The sequence below is a fragment of the Cavia porcellus genome, unplaced genomic scaffold, assembly GCF_034190915.1.
Source record: "Cavia porcellus strain 051 isolate PalLab524CR breed Dunkin Hartley unplaced genomic scaffold, mCavPor4.1 scaffold_4, whole genome shotgun sequence".
NCBI classification, from domain to species: Eukaryota; Metazoa; Chordata; class Mammalia; order Rodentia; family Caviidae; genus Cavia; species Cavia porcellus.
The window spans coordinates 101,603,215-101,619,596 of NW_026947487.1; the positions used below are offsets into that span (position 1 = coordinate 101,603,215).

At 39.4% G+C, this 16,382-nt stretch overlaps 1 protein-coding gene across 1 annotated transcript in view; it reads left to right on the forward strand.

Moving 5' to 3' along the window:
• The window catches only part of Sntb2 (syntrophin beta 2), a 111,708-nt gene that overhangs the window by 72,634 nt on the left and 22,692 nt on the right, over positions 1 to 16,382 (forward strand). Inside the window, exon 4 of the mRNA XM_003471989.4 lies at positions 10,705 to 10,847. Within this exon, the coding sequence (XP_003472037.1) occupies positions 10,705 to 10,847 (143 nt within the window). The remainder of the gene's footprint in view (positions 1 to 10,704; positions 10,848 to 16,382) is intronic.

Below are 16,382 nucleotides of genomic sequence, written 5' to 3' on the forward strand. Positions count from 1 at the left end.
GTCTTCACTTCCCTGCCATGTGAACCTTTCCCCAGGCTGCCTGTTGCTTCTCAGACATGGCTCTATTTTTCCCCTTGGCAAGTGATCTGAGAGACAGAACAAGAGAAAAGCCACGGTGTCTTTTCTGACACAGTCTCAGAAGTTACACCCTGTTGCTCTGCTTTCTTCTCTTCATTACAAAAACAATCTTAAGCCAAACCTGCACCAAGTGCAAAAGGAGCTCAGGCTCCACCTTTTAAAGAAGAGTAGCAGAGTCTTTAAGGGTATATTTAAAACCACCATAAAAGATACATGCTCTCGTCATTTTGATAAATATTGCCAAGTTGCCTTCAATTAGAGTGTAGTACTTTAGGTTCCCAACAGCAATGTTGAGGAGTTGCTTTTTTTAGTGAACTTAATTAGGTTTATATCAGAAAGGAAAGCAGTAAAGCCATCAGCTTATCAGTCTGCTGTTTGCAGGTATATTTCTGTGTGTGTTTCCACCACCCAGCCGGGTACTCTTGCAGCACAGGAGACAGGAGCAGTTTTTTCAAGTCATTATTGCCTGCAGAGGTTTAGCCTAGTGGTTTGTTTATCGTAAATGTTTTACATTTTACAGTAGTAGAGATTGAGCCTGAACACATGCAGATGAGGCAGGTACTGTGCCACTCAGCTCCATTCCCAGCCCTTTTTGTTTTGTTTCAGTCTTGTGGTTTTGTAAATTGCTTCACAAGCATCTGGGATTACAGGATCCACCACTGTTCCCAGCCAGTTTTGTTTTCTTTGTCCACACACACACATCCATACATACATGCCTACAAAAACCAAGCAAGTTTCTAATTTTATAATTATTTATTAGATATTGTCTTAAGATCACAAGCATGGAGTTGGGAAATAATAAATGAAACTGTGAGTTGAGGCCAGCCTGAACTACATAGTGAGATCCTATCTCCTAAATAAACAAATAGAGTTTGCTTAAAATAAGAAATACTGGGGCTCGGGATTTAGCTCCGTGGCGTAAGCGCCTGCCTTGCAAGCAGGCAGTCGCGAGTTCTATCCCCGGTACCGATAAAAAAGAAAAAGACAAAAAGAAAGAAATACTGTACCTTTTACTGGCCAGGCATGGTGACACACACCTGTAATCCCATTGAATTGTTTTCGCTTCTTTCTTGAAAACTGGCTGGCTATATAAGTTTGGACCTCTTGCTGAACTGACTGCTGTTCCAATGGCATATTTGTCTCACTGGAGGTGATTCCCACATGTTTCATGACTAGCTTTGCATGAAGTCAGGTAGTATAAATCCTCCAGCTTTACTCTTTATTTTTCACATTGTTTTTACTACTGTGCATCTTTTGCACTTCCAAATCTTAGAATAAGCTTGTTGAGCCAACTGAGCAGGATCAGTCACTAGTGAAAAATGATAGCGTGTCCCCGTGGTGGGGATGATGTGAAGAGGACTTTGCCACTGTGGGCATTCATTCCCAAACCTTTTGTTACCAGGTAGTTCCTTCTAAAAGTGGTTCACCAAATAAACGTTACCAGGTTCCAGGTTGCTCACCTCTCTGTCTGGAGTTAGAATCCAGGTTCTTCTTGCCTCAAAGAAATGAACAAAATGAACAAAAAGGATTGGCAAAGTTTATTTTAAAAAGTAAAAGTGAACAGTAAGAGAGAAACTGGCTCTGCAGTGTAAAACTGGGCCTGCCTAGTAAAAGAGGAAAAAGTAACATAAAAGTATACCCTGGAGGAAGCAGAGTGGGCTCTGGTGAGGAAAGTCATGGTACCGAGCTCTTCTTGGTGTCTGTGTCCTTTTATCATCCCCTCAAGAACTTCTACATATGGGGCCTGAGAAGCAGTGCTGGAATCCCATCTTCAGGCTGAAGTCAAGTCTAGGGGTTCCAACTGAAAACTTACTTGGGTTCTCGGAAGAGGTCCACATGCAGGACTTTGGGTGGTCTTCTGCACGTGCAATTCAAAATCATGTAATTTAAAAGGTCACTGCTACCACTTTGGCCAGCTTTACCATGCCCTAACCTTCCATGTCACTATCACTACAATCAAGTTATAAGAAAAACCTCAGGCAAACTCAAACTGAGGGACAGTCTATACAAAATGCCTGACTAGTGCTTCTCAGAACAGTTAAGTGTAAGAGCCAGGTGTGTTGGCACACAACCTATACTGCCAGCACTCAGGAGATTGAGGCAAGAGGATTGCCACAAATGCAAGGCTAGCCTGGGCTACATAGTGAGACCCTGTCTCAAAAAACAAATGAAACACTATTAAGCTCATTAAAAGGAAAGAGAAATTGTCATCATAAACCCAAGTAGACTAAGAAGATATGACAAAGCTGGGCTTGGTGGCACATGCCTGTAATCCCAGCACTCAGGAGGTTGAAGCAGAAGGATCACTGTGAGTTTGAGGCCAGCCTGGGCTACATAAGCAAGGTCAAGGCTAGTCTGAATTGTATAGTGAGACCTTCACTCTAAGAAGAAGATATGACAGCTAAGTGCAATGAATAGGATCCTAGAACAGAATAGGATATCAGGATAAAATAACAATAATGTACCAGTGTTGTTTGAGTTCCTGTGGGTTGTTCTTCACTCTATAGTTTTCTTTACAGTGAGAAGCTTTATAAGTTAATAAAATCCCATTTGTTTATTTTTACTTTTCTTGCCTGTGCTTTTGGAATCTGGTTATATTCTTTAAGGGAAATTTTCTTTGATTTTACCACAGAAAGGAACTCTGTTACTTATAAATTCAGTTTTTAAACCAGGAATGGTGATACACACCTGTAATCCCAGCACTCGAAGACTGAGGCAAGAGGTTCCCCGTGTTCAAGCTATTTGAACTTGTAAGCAAGTTCAAATTGCACAACATAGAAAGACCTTGTCTCAATTAAATAATTAATTAATTCAGTTTTTTAAAAGCATTTTGGGATTGATAAGAAAAGCCAAAACAGCCAAAGAAACGCTTTGTGTTTTAACAATTCCTATTTTGTGTCTAATAATTCATACATTGCATAGACTCAAGTTAGGGATACATATGCTAAATTAGAATTAGGGGGAATGGCACATACAGATTTTGCTCTCTGGTTTCTACTGTAATAGTAAAATAAAGAACAGGGGGTGGAAGACCAGCCTTGGTGGTACAGGCCTGCAGTCCCAGCTTCTTAGGGGGCTGAGTAGGAGGATCACAAGTTCAGGGCCAGGCTGGGGCACAAAGTAAGACCTTATCTAAATATAAAAACATTTGGGGATGTAGCTCAATGGTAGCATGCCTAGTGTGCACAGGAACCTGAGTTCAATCCCCAGTGTGAGAAAAACCCAATAGAAGTGCATCATCGTTCAAAAAGAGAGGTGTATGCTTGGGGGATTCATGAAATGAATAATGATTATCAGTATTTTTCACCCTTAATGCTGTCCAGCTGTATTTACTAGACAATGAAGTTTGGAGAAGGCTGTTCTTTGGCCAGGTTTACACGTGTGGTAGTGTTGAAGCACAATGAAACAGAACCCGTAACATTTTATCTCCTTTTTCTCCAGCCAAAAACTCAGTAACACAGCCCAAGGTTGCAGCGCTGATAACACAGAGAAATGTATGTTATACATAGTGAGCTGCATTTTGACTCCACTGAAAAGAGTAACCTTAAGCAAACAGCATGATTACAATTGAGGTTTCATTTTTCTCCAGTGATGACTAAAAGAGGGAAAAAGTTTTTCTCTAAAATCTAATGACTTAAATGAGCTAAAGAATAAACACTTTTTAAAATTTTTGTTAATTATAGGCCAGGCTAGGCTACATAATGAGCATCTAATAAAAACAAAATAACAAAAAAATTAGTTGTGTGTTTTTTTGTTGTTGTTATTGTTGTTTATACCGAGAATTGAACGCAGGACCTTATCCTTGCCAGGCAGGCACTGTGCCACTGATCTATATCCCCAGCCCCGCAAAAAAATTGTTAAACCAAATGTTCCTTCTCATGAAATGATGGACATTGCTTCTGTTGGTGTTACCATTTTCCCTTCAAAATATTTTGTTTGGAAAAATATATTTAATTTAGGTTTTCCAAATGCATATACTCTGCTGATCTGGTCTTAAATCCCCATCTTGTAATTTAGAAGAAAATTAATTTTAAAAACTCAGATTATTATTAAACTTCGTGAAGTTAAGCATTACATTGTTTTTCTATTTTTTTTTTTAATTTTTTTTTTTAAATTTTATTTAAGGAGAAAAGAAAAAAAAAGCAGAGAAAGGGTACAAGTTATACAGATTTGCAGAAAAAAAATGAACAGTAGGAAATTACTAGTTAATGGATTACATATTGTCATCTTAGAAATAATTGTTCAAGTCACAAAATTAAAGCTTGTAAAGTGGACATTCCATCAATGATACTGCAAACAGTTCTGTTCAATGATCCAATAAAACTCTGTGATATCATATTCTATCTTATACACTTAAATATACATGCAGTTATATAGTTTAGAGCACTTTCTTTTCCTCTCTTTTGTACAATGACTATTACACATTTTGGGTTTCATTGCTCTCACGGTTCTTATTACTTTTTTGGAAAAGAGTAAAACCAAATGTGACATAACAGAACAGAATCGGTCAAGTCAAAAGAGTGGACATAATAGATAATGTGAAAACATAATACAAGGTGATCAACAATGGTTACCATAATGCCTCCCGCTCTCTCTAATAGAATTGCCTATACCATTAGTTATAATACAATTGAACAAAACAGTAAAGAACAAAACCGACAAAACCAAACCATTGGAGACATTGTAGGTCTTCAAAAGTAGATAAAAGTCAACGAGAATGGGCGTTATAATGAATGTCATTATCTTCACAGCTGATGGCTAAATTTTCAAACCTAATACTATCCAGCAAAACAGAATAGGGGAACATCAGTTAAAAACCAGATGGTGAGAGTAATACAGGGCTTTAAATCGAGGTAATGGAAAGTCAAAGTGGGTTACTATAATATATCCTGTTATTTTTTTTTCCTTTAATTAAAAGGATAAAAATTTAAAAAGTATTAAAAAAGTAAATAATGGAGTGGAGATTGAGATAAAAGAGGGCATAACAACAAAACAGCACAGATCAAAACATAACCATTTAAGCAGAATAGTGTTTCACCACCAGATAATCCTGACCTAAAAGTAGTTACCATATTGTCTCTTTCCTTGAAATCCTTGAGTACAACTTCGTATACTGTAGCATTAAGTATATCAAAACAATGTAAAACCATTTAAGAGAATGACAGCATTACAGAGTATTTAGAATCGACTAACAGAAAATGAATAATGGTTTCTGTATAATCTCCTTGTCTTTAAAAGGTTTTTGCTTATACTATCGTACATAATAAAATCCAGTAAGATACAACCTATTTAGACCATTGGAGACAGAAGGACAAAAGCTAGATGAGACTTCAAAACTAGATGATCTAAATCAGTATTACCTATTAAGATGTCATTTTCTCCAAAATAGCTGTTCCTATCATCCAATCTTCTCTGCCTCATTTCTGTTGAGCTCTTATTCTGTCAGTAGCTGTCAGTTTGTCTTCACTTTGTTCTCTGCTCCATTAGTTGTGGCCTCCACTATTTCTGGATTCTTTGTATTTTTCTTTTTTTAAAATATCCTGCAATACTCTCTGTAGAGTTGAACTGGTGGTTGCAAATTCCCCCAGTTCCTCTTTATCCTGGAAGCACCTTGTTTTTCCATCAATTTCCAGGGACAGTTGTGCAGGATATCTCAATCTTGGCTGGAGATTATTATCTTTCAAAGCTTGAATTATTTCCCCCCACGCTCTTCGTGATTTGATGGTTTGTGCAGAGAAATCTGCTGTAATTCTGATGGGTGTTCCCTTGTAAGTGATCTGTTTCTTGTCTCTGACAGCTTTTAATATTCTGTTCTTGTATTGAATTTCTGGAATTTTTATTATGATATGCCTGGGTGTTGCTCTGTTAGGGTTGTAGGTAGCTGGGGTCCTGTATGCCTCATACATCTGAGTATCTTTACCTTTTGCTAAATTAGGAAAATTCTCCTGGATTATTTCTGTGAGTAGCTTTTGTAGTTCATTTGTTTGTGTCCCTACTTCTTCTTTTATGTTCTTAATCCTTAAGTTATGGATCCTCTTATCATCTTCTTGTCTTTGTATTATTGCTGTTTGTTTCTTTGTTATTTTTAAGAAGTTTTTCATTTCATTCTCCCATATTACAATTCTGCCCTCCAGTTCAGATAGTCTGTCATTAGTTTCTTTCAAGCTGTTATGCCAGTCTTCGATAGACTTCTTAGTTTCTTGGTAGTCCCTTTGAACCTGCTTCACGTATTCTATGCTTTCCCTGTTTTCTCCATCAAACAATTCTCCCCTCTTTTTCTGTTCTTCCATTCCACCATCTGTTTTTTCTTGGGTGGGGCTTAGCATTTCTCTAACTATTTTGCATACTTCTAGCTTCAGGTCGTTGATAACTTCATTCCTGAATTGGTCTATGAGGCTCTCTATATGGCGCCTTATGTGTAATGGTGCGGTGTCTGCTATTGCCTGTTTCTCAGAATTGGGGGCCGAGGAGCCTTTTTTGTTGCTGCCTCTTCCCATATTCTCTGTTCCTTATATATGCAAGCTTATATGAGAGGCCCAGCTTCTCTCCCTGTCAGCCACAGCCTGATCGAATTGCCCCGGTTAGGTGTTCCCACTCACCGCTGTGCACCAGGCAGCCTACGCGGGGGCCTGCCCCTCCCGGCCTCCGTCAGGCTCTGGGATCTGGTTTGGGCCAGCCTACTGGGTCTGCCGGCAGCGTCACGCAGGCCAGGCACTTTTCACCAATCCTGCCTGAGAGGGGAATGTATGGCTGGAGTCTCCACTGCGCCCTGCTCCCGCAGGACTGCTCGGGCCCAGAAAGTCCGCTGGAGTCAAACTGTGGTGGAGTGTCAGTTTCTCTCACTCACCTTGCCACAAGTCAGAACATGCCTCCCTGCCCATCCTGTTTTCGACTCCGTTCACAGACTCCCGTTCTCAGAGTTTCCGCGCGTCTCTCTCCTTGCCGAGCCGATGTAGAGGCAGCCAGCCACTGTGCGGCGGGAAACCCAAATCGCGACTTCCAATGGCGCAGGGTCCAGCCTCAGCAGCGAGACTTTTCTGTTCCTGTTTTAGCACCAGGACTGCATTCCAAGTTGGTTTCTCTCAGCCCAATTCGTTCCTGAGTCAGCAGAGCATAACTCCATCTGCTTATGTCTCTTTAGTCTGCACCATATCTGGCTTCTGAGCCTAGTTTTTCAGAGAGCCTCCGGTAGTTGCTGTTATCTGTCCGCCATGTTCTCCCGGAAGTGTCCGCCATTGTTTTTCTATTGAAATATTACCTGTAACAATCTTGGGAGACAAAAGCTTAGTAATGAACGTGACATGAAATCCCTTTGGGGGCTATCTGTAATCCAAAAATATAAGAATCTAAGAGAACCTCTTTACAGTTGACATTCTCTTTCTGGGTATTACAGAGTTACTCATAGACCAATCAGAGTCTTAGCAAACGAGTATTCTAGCTGGGCATGGTGGCACACTATAATCCCAGCACTGTGGAAGTTGGGATAGAAAGTTTGAGGCCACCTTGGCCCTCTTAGCAACTTAGTGAGACCTTGTCTCAAAATTTAAAATAAAGATGAGTCAGGGATATAGCTCAGTGGCACAATGCCTACCTGGCAAATGCAAGCTCATGAGTTCAATTCTTAGTGCCAAAAAATAAAGTAGAGGTGGGATTTAGCTTAATACAAAAGCTCTGGGTTCTGTCGTAGCACCACTAACTACATACGTACGTACATACCTACGTACAAAAAAAGAAAACTAGGGCTAATTGATAAGAAAAGTATAATTCTTTCTGCAGTATTTTGCTAGAATTTTCAAAGTCAGGTCATGCTTTTTTTGTTGTTTTGATATATCCTTCATTGAATATAACTTTTCTCATACTCTAGGCATGCTGGCACATACTTATAATTCTAGATCTGGGCTCAGTCAGGACTGCAAATTTGAGGCCTACCTGGGCAATTTAGACACTTAGTAAGACCCTTAGGGCAAGGCATGGTGATACATACCTATAATCCCAGAACTCAAAAGACAAGATTGTTGCAAATTCAAAGCCAATCTGTGCTGCATAGTGAGTTTAAGGCCAGTTTGAACTGTATAGCAAGGACCTATCTCAAAAAACAGGGACAAACAAATAAGAAGAAAGGGAGCAAGTGGGAATATTGCTTAGTGGAAAGGCCCTGAATTAAATCCCCATTACCAAAAGAAAGAAAAATGTATTTCCTCCCCCCAGGTGTGGTGGATTGAAAACTGATGGTCAACTTAAACACCAGCTGAACTGAATCAGCTTGGTGCTGCATGTAGATGGCCCCTCTGAGGACTGTTGACAGCATAAAAAGGAAACCTGGAGAGGAAGAGCAGTGTGGGTTCTCCTAAGTGGTGGTGGTGTTTTTTGGAGCTGTTGGTTCTTTTGGAATTGTTGGTTCTCCTGAAGGAGCTTGTCCTGCTGGCTTCGCTAATAGGAACTTGGCTGTTCTCATCATCAGAGCTTGGGATCTTGTCGCTGACAATGGCTGCAGTGCACTTTGGGGGAGCTCTAGTCCTTACTTGCGCATTGCTTCCTTGCTCCAGAGGGGATGATGTATGCTGTTTAATCTCCAGGAGAAGTTTGTCACTCTAGCTTCCTAATACAAACTCGCTGTTCTCATTGTCAGAAGATCTCAGGACCTCGTTGGTACTGATGATGGCTGTGGTACTTTTAAGGGGATCCCTGGTCCTTATTTTGAGTATCACTTCTTGGCTCCATTGCAGGACCCTCAGCCTTCTAGCATAGATCCTGCAGCTTGGCCTAGACTTTCTTGCTTCCACAGCTGACCTTTGGGCCTTCCCAGCACAAATCCGTGAAAAACTTGCATGAGTCATTGTCATGGGCTCTAAGTTTTCAATTGAACTTATGCAGGTTATTGCCATGGGATCCAGGCCCTCAGCCATATTTTGTAGATCTTTAGTGTTGTGGACAGATTGTTTGCATTTGATTACTTGGGTGACCATTATAAATAGTACTATAAATTAGGTGTCCTGTATGTGATTGTACTCCTTGCAACCCGTGACTACAACACCTGGCCACTTAGAGGTTGTAAATGTGCTGAAGGTGCTCTGCCATGTCCATTTCACCTTCAGAAGTCATTAAGGAAAAGATAGTGAAGAGGGGCTCTTTTTTTGTTTGGGTTTTTTTGTTGTTTTTTTTTTTTTTTTTTTTTGGTATTGTGACTCAAACTCAGGACCTCGTGCTTGTCAGGCAGGAGCTTTGCCACTGAGCTATCCCCAGCCCTAAAGAGGGGCTCAGTAGCTCTTTTTATTTTTCCTTGAAACAGTAAGTAGTAGTGACCTAAAGGGTCAGTTGTAAAATACAGTATTATTAAGCAGATCATGCTCAAAGCTCTCATCTGAGAAGGATAAAAGTTTTGATGAAGACAGAGCTTTTCTTTTGTTTGGGTCTTAAATCCATGATAATATGTATAAATAGTAGTTGTTTTCCTTTTGTGGTGTTTTGTTTATTGTGGCTATTTTTAAAAATCACATAGTTGAGTGAGCTCTTTTTTTTTTTTTTTTTTTTTTTGAGACAGTTTCTTACTATGTAGTTCAGGCTGGCTTCAAACTCACTGTGTAGGTCCAGCTGGTTTTGAGCTCGCTATGATCCTCCTGCCTCTGCCTCCCCAGCACTGGGATTATAGGAGTGCACTAACACATAACTGACCTTTATGCAATGAAACATTTAAACCTGAAACATACATTCTAAAAATATGATGGGAAACACTTTCCTTGATGTTTTTCCATTGTACAACATAGTAGATCTTGGTCAGCATTTTTAAAAGACGAAAATAGAAATATCAGAGTCAATGCATAAGCTATATGATTATATTACTTTGAGATTTATTCACCACATTCCAAAACGTACTGGAAAATATTCAAAAATACTTCTATACATGTGTGTGTATTGGAGTGCAAAAGGAATATATCCAATATATTATAAAATATACTGGGGAAAATATTCAAAGCATTCATACCTATGTATCTATGAAATGGGTTCAGTATAAAATGTATTTCTTACTGTATATCTTGATAAAAACAAATTATGTTTCAGGCCCTGAGATCAATTCCTGGTACCAAAGGGGGAAAAATATTAATTAATTAATTAATTTAATGGGCCAAAACATAGCCTAGTGGCACAGCACCTGCCTGGCAAGTGTGAGGGTTTAAGTTCGATTCCCAGTATCCAAAAACAAAAATACTGTTTAGATTATATAGATTTATCTGATAGGGAGGTTTTCTATCCTCCTAATACGAGTAGATAGAAGTACTTTTTATCCTATACTTAGAATACATTTCTCACATACTACAACTATTACCAGCTTGAATATATTACTGTGTATTTGATTAGAACCAGTGATTATTGGATAGGGAAAGAACTGTCTTATCACTGCAGTTCACTGGGATAGGGGGTACTTTTTTAAATACACACAGTACCTCACACCTCTCGGTGGACAATCCCAGCCAGTGGGAAGGCTGCTGAAGGGATGGACGTTTCTTGTGTTTCAAGTCTGTCAGACAAACAAAATGGAAGCCTCATGTCAGGCCATCACTGAAGGAAATTTTACAGAGACACAGCATTGTAGTTAGCTCTGATGTCTGGATTTCACCACCATAACAGGCAAAACTAGATGGTGGAAGACAACAGTGGAGACCTGTCCTCATGGCTGTGACAGAGAAAGACTTGCTGCTTTATGACTGCATGCCATGGACAAGAGACGCCTGGGCATCACCGTGTCACAGCTACCCTCTGGTTGCCACAAGGTAAGAACTAAACACAATAAATATTTTTCCTATTCTTAATCTTCAAAAGCTTTTAAAGTGAATTCTATTATCCTAGGTGCCTAAAATAGCATTAAAATAACTGATGTAGTTGATGTAAAGAAAAACTTTTCTTTTTTACAACTTAGTGATCATTTTTCACATTAGAGTAGATGTTTCTGTCACTGGCGTTTTTTGTGTGCAGTTTCTAAATTGTGGGCGCAACTTCCTAACCACTCACTTTAAGACTTGCTGAGTCATGGAGCCATTAGAGGGTTTTTCTTTACTTTATTGACTGTGAGTAGAAAACCACTGAAATTGTAGCAGCCTTTTGACTAGGTGATGGAATTATTTAAATCACAATGTGGTACTCCAGATAAACCACACAACTAGTCAGCCAAAAATGTTTTTTCACATCTCTGTAATATAAAAGCATGCTATTTTGATTCCCTTAAATAAATATTGATTTGACCTGAAGCAATGTTTCTAGCATGACAGATATGGGGAGTTGATTTTGTTTTTGTTTTCTTAGAGATAGGATCTTGCTATGTACTTCTGGCTAGCCTTTAACTTCAACTGTGTAGCCGAAGATGACCTCAAACTCAAGGCAATCCTCCTGCCTCAGCCTCGCAAGTACTAGGATTACAGGCATGTGCCATCATACCTGGCAAAATATGGGGAATTGAAAGAGAAAAGAAAAGAGAAAGTTAGATAGAGGACAGGATGTCTTAAGGGATAATAGCTATAAAACAAAAAGCATATTCAAATTTGGTCTTACTTGAATTCAAGTTCAGTTTCATATGACAAAAAGAAAAAAATCAAATTCAGTTTTACACGGACTTAAAAAAGAATCAAGTATAGCCACAATTCAAACACTGCACATCAAAAAGAGCTCTACAGGGGCTGGGGATTTAGCTCAGCGGCATAAGCACCTGCCTTGCAAGCAGGCGGTCGTGAGTTCGATCCCTGGTACTGAGAAAAATGAAAAAGACAAAAAAAAAAAAAAAAAAAAAAGAGCTCTACAGTTAGGCATGGTGGTACATGCCTCTCATCCCACCACTCAGCACCCAAGGCAGGAAGATCAGTTCTATGGCAGGAAGATTGTAGACTGTGCAACAAGACCCCATCTCCAAAAACAAAACAAAACAACCCCTTATGGAAAAGTAGCAGGCAGTCAAGGAGCAATGATGGAACCATCTGGTATGTCTCATAGGGAACACGGGGAACATCCTGCTTTGAGAAGACAGATTCAGGTGATGAATAGTATTCATCACATTGTAAGATTGTCATTTTGTGTAGAATTTTCTTAAGCTTGCCAAGTTCCCTTATACATGTTATTCTTTTAATAAAAATGTAATTTTAAGCCAAGAGTGGTAATGTACACATGTAATCTCAGCACTGTGGAAGACCAAGTTAGGAAGATTGCAAGTTAAAGGCTAGCCTAGGCAATTTAACAATATAGCAAGACTGTCTCAGAATAAGAAAGGAATGGGGCTGAGGGTTTAGCTCAGTGGCATAAGCACCTGCCTGGCAAGCATGAGGTTGTGAGTTTGATCCCCGGAACCAGAAAAAAAAAAAAAAGAAGAAGAAGAAGAAGAAAGGTTTAGAGATGTAGTTCATTGTGAAGACCCTGGGCTCAATACCTAGTATCATATACAACACAAAGTTTTGTTTCTCTCTCTTTCTCTCTCTCTCTCTCTCTCTCTCTCTATATATATATATATATATATATATATATATATATACATATATATGTATATATATAATTTTAATTATATATTAAAATATATATGATATGTACATATATCATAAATAATTTTAGGTGGGCACAATGGTGCACACCTGTAATCCCAGCACTCATGTGGCTGAAGCAAGAACATCACCACAAGTTCATGGTCAGCCTGCACTACAAAGTGAGAACCCCATCTCAAAAAATTTTTTAATAAGTAAGTAAGGCTGAGGCAGGAGGAAAGTGTTCAAAGCCAGCCAGTGCTACACATAATTCGAGATTGACAGAGACTTTATAGCAAGACCATGTAGCTTTCCAGGAGTATCTTTGTAATTTAGAGCTGGAACTCCTAGTTCACAGTCCTCAGACACAGGATGGACTCAAATTCAGAAGTAAACTCCTTAATTCCTTTACAGTATAAGAGTTTTATAGAACAGTGAATTTAACCATCAGTTTTATATTTTCTAAAGAGTTAGAATTTAAGAATATGACCATAGAGATACCTTAAATTTAAATTTTGTAGAAGCTTATTGCTGTAGTTCTGATGAAAATGAAGGTAGGATAAATGTAAGGAGGGCAGGATTTCTTTGTTCCCCTGAAGGATGGAGCAGAAATTTACATATCCTAATGATGAGCCTTGTTCAATGCTAGAAATTAAAATCCTATTGACGGGGCTGGGGATTTAGCTCAGTGGCATATGCACCTGCCTTGCAAGCACGTGGTCATGAGTTCGATCCCTGGTACCGATAAAAAAAATAAAATCCTATTGATTAATAATTTATGGCCATAGACTGGAGATCATCAAAGCACTTTGTTACTGAAGAAGGAAATGAGATGATTGTGCGTATGCTATCAGGTAACACTAATTTGTAAAAAGGGAAAACCATAGACTTAACTGCTAAAACTATCAAACTCTTAGACGAAAATATAGGAATTGATATTCATGATGTTGGATAATCAGAGCCTTCTTATACATAAAAAGCACAAGTGATGAGAAAGAGTAAATAAATTTGACTTTAGTGCAGTGAACTGTAAATGACAGTTCACAGAATGAGAAAGAAATGTTTGAAAAGCATATGTCTGATCATGGACTTGTATCTAGAATACATAAATAATTTTTTGCAAGTGAATAATGAGAAAATAAATTAACTAATTAAAAAATGAGGATAGCCTGGGCATGATAGTGCACAACTGAAATCTCAGCATTAAGGAGGGTCTCAGGAGGGTCACTGCCAGTTCAGTAGCAAGACCTTGTCTTGAAAAACTAAAATATTGAGATATAAGACAGCTATGAGAAAATACCCACAACAGAGGACTTGCAGAACTGCTTCAGAAAGTAGAAATGCTGGTGGGTATGATGGTGCACTTCTGTAATCCCAGTACTTGGGAGGCTGAGGCAGGAGGATCGTCGTAAGATTGAGACCAGCCTGGGCTACAAAGCGAGCTCAGGGCCAGCCTGAACCATATAGCAAGACCCTGTCTCAAAAAGATTTTAAAAAAAAGAAGTGGGGGCGGGGGAGAAAGTGGAAAGGCTGAGCAGTGAACAGCAGAGAAATAGCCTCTCTGAGATTTGGTGGTCAAACACTTGAATATAACAACATGAGGAAGAGAAGGAGAGAAGTGGTTCCCCAGGACCCAGCAAGGATTTGAAGTGAAAACTGAACTGCAGGGGTGGGGGATTTAGCTCAGTGGCATAAGCGCCTGCCTTGCAAGCAGGCAGTCGATTTCGATCCCTGGTACCGATAAAAAGGCAGGGGGGGCGTGGAGAAAACTGAACTGCATGGGGAGAGTCAAGAGAGGGACCTCAACAAAGAAGAAACAGGTGGCAAGTAGCACTTCCTCCCTGAACCCTGTGACTCACTGCTTCAGGTGTAGCTTGAATCTGCAGACACCTGGTAACTACTGGTGACCCAGAGGCCTCAATGGAGAAACACACCAGTGGGACAGAGCAGTAGATGTGGTGAACTGCAGTGACTGGTGAGTTATTCAAGTTCAGACCTCCCCCAGGAAGGGGTGAGTAGCCTGTAGCCATCTTGAAGAGGGCCCAGCTGAGCTCGGAACTCAGAGCAGCTGCAGGCTTCCGCAGCTCCCAGTGTCAGGGTGAATCAACCAAGTTCAAGCTGGTAGGGATCAAGGAGCCAAGTCAAAGCTGGCAAGAGGCATTTGGAGTATTACAGGCAGAACAAATGAGGTTCCAGCCTCACAACCAGAAAGCAACCTAAACTTCAGTGGAACTAAAAGTGTAGGCTTGCTGGGATTATCTACCGCCCTGCTGTGAATCTACAGCACACTGGCTAGGATTAATCAACACAGATCTGGGCTCTTTAATAAATGATGCTGGGAAAACTGGCTTTCCACATTCCAGAGATTAAAACTCGACCTCTGTCTCTCATTATTCACTAAACTAAAATCAAAATGGGTCAGAGATCTAGATATTAAAACAGAAAACACTAAATCTGCTGCAAGGTAGGATAGGTAGAACTCTTAAAGACATTGGTGTAGGCAAAAATTTTATGAACAAAGCCCTGATCACAAAGAATCAACAGCTGGGATTTCATCTTATTAAAAAAGGTTTTGCATAGCAAAAGAAACCACCATGAGAGTGAAGAGACAATCCACAGTTTGGGAAAAAATTTTTTCCAGCTGTTCCTCAAAGGATTACTATCTAGAATATATAAAGAACTAAAAACAAAATAAAACAAAAAAAACCCTTCCCATTTAAAGACCCATTCCAGGGGCTGGGGATTTCGTTCAGCAGCATAAGCACCTGCTTTGCAAGTGTGCGGTCATGAGTTCAATCCCCAGTACCAATAAAAAAAATAAATAAATAAAGACCCATTCCAAAATTGTGTCCCTAAAATGAAACTGTGTGTAGTGTGTGGTACTGGGGATTGAACTCATGACCTTGTGCTTACCAGGCAGGTGCTTATGCCATTGAGCTAAATCCCTAACCCAGTGTGTCTAAAAGGAATAAACACTTCTCAGATGAAATAGAAATAGCAAATAAATATATGAAAAAATGTTCAATATCACTGGTCATTTAAAAGATGCAAACTAAAACAACACTGAGATTCCATTTCACTCCAGAAACAATGGCTACTATCAAGAAATCAACCAATAACCAATGCTGGAGAGGCTGTGGGGGAAAAGCAACCCTTCTCCACTGTTGATGGGAGTGTAGACTGTGGAAATCAGTGTGGTAATTCCTCAAAAACTTAAGACTAAAGGTTCCATGTAACCTAGCTATTCTTCTTCTTGATATCTTCCTGAAAGAATTAGAATCATACCACAGCAATATATGCATGTCCATGTTTGTAGCAACACAGTCAATAATAGCTAAATCTTGGAAACAGCCCAAATGCCCATCAACTGATGAATGGATAAAGAAGATGTGGTTTTTTAGATACAATGGAGTACTACTCTGCCATAAAGAAGGATATGCATGAGACATTTCTAGCTAAATGGTTGCACCTTGAGACCATATTATTAAGTGAAATAAATCAGTCACATATGTGCAGATACCACATTGTTTCTTTGGTATGAGAAAACTAAAGATGTAAATAAGGATCAAGAGGGAAAATAGATATTGGAAATAGGAAGAAAATTTTCAAGTGCTGTCCATCAGTTCACAATTTATTTCTTATATCAAAGTGTTCTTACAGGAAAAATTCCCAGTCCATTACTTCTCACTATCCAAACAATACAGATCCTGCAAGAACCAGTTCAGTGTTACCTCTTTGGGGAGACTATTCCCAACTATAACAGATAGACACTGTCATTGTTTACCAGTTTTTTCCAAAAGGTTTTTT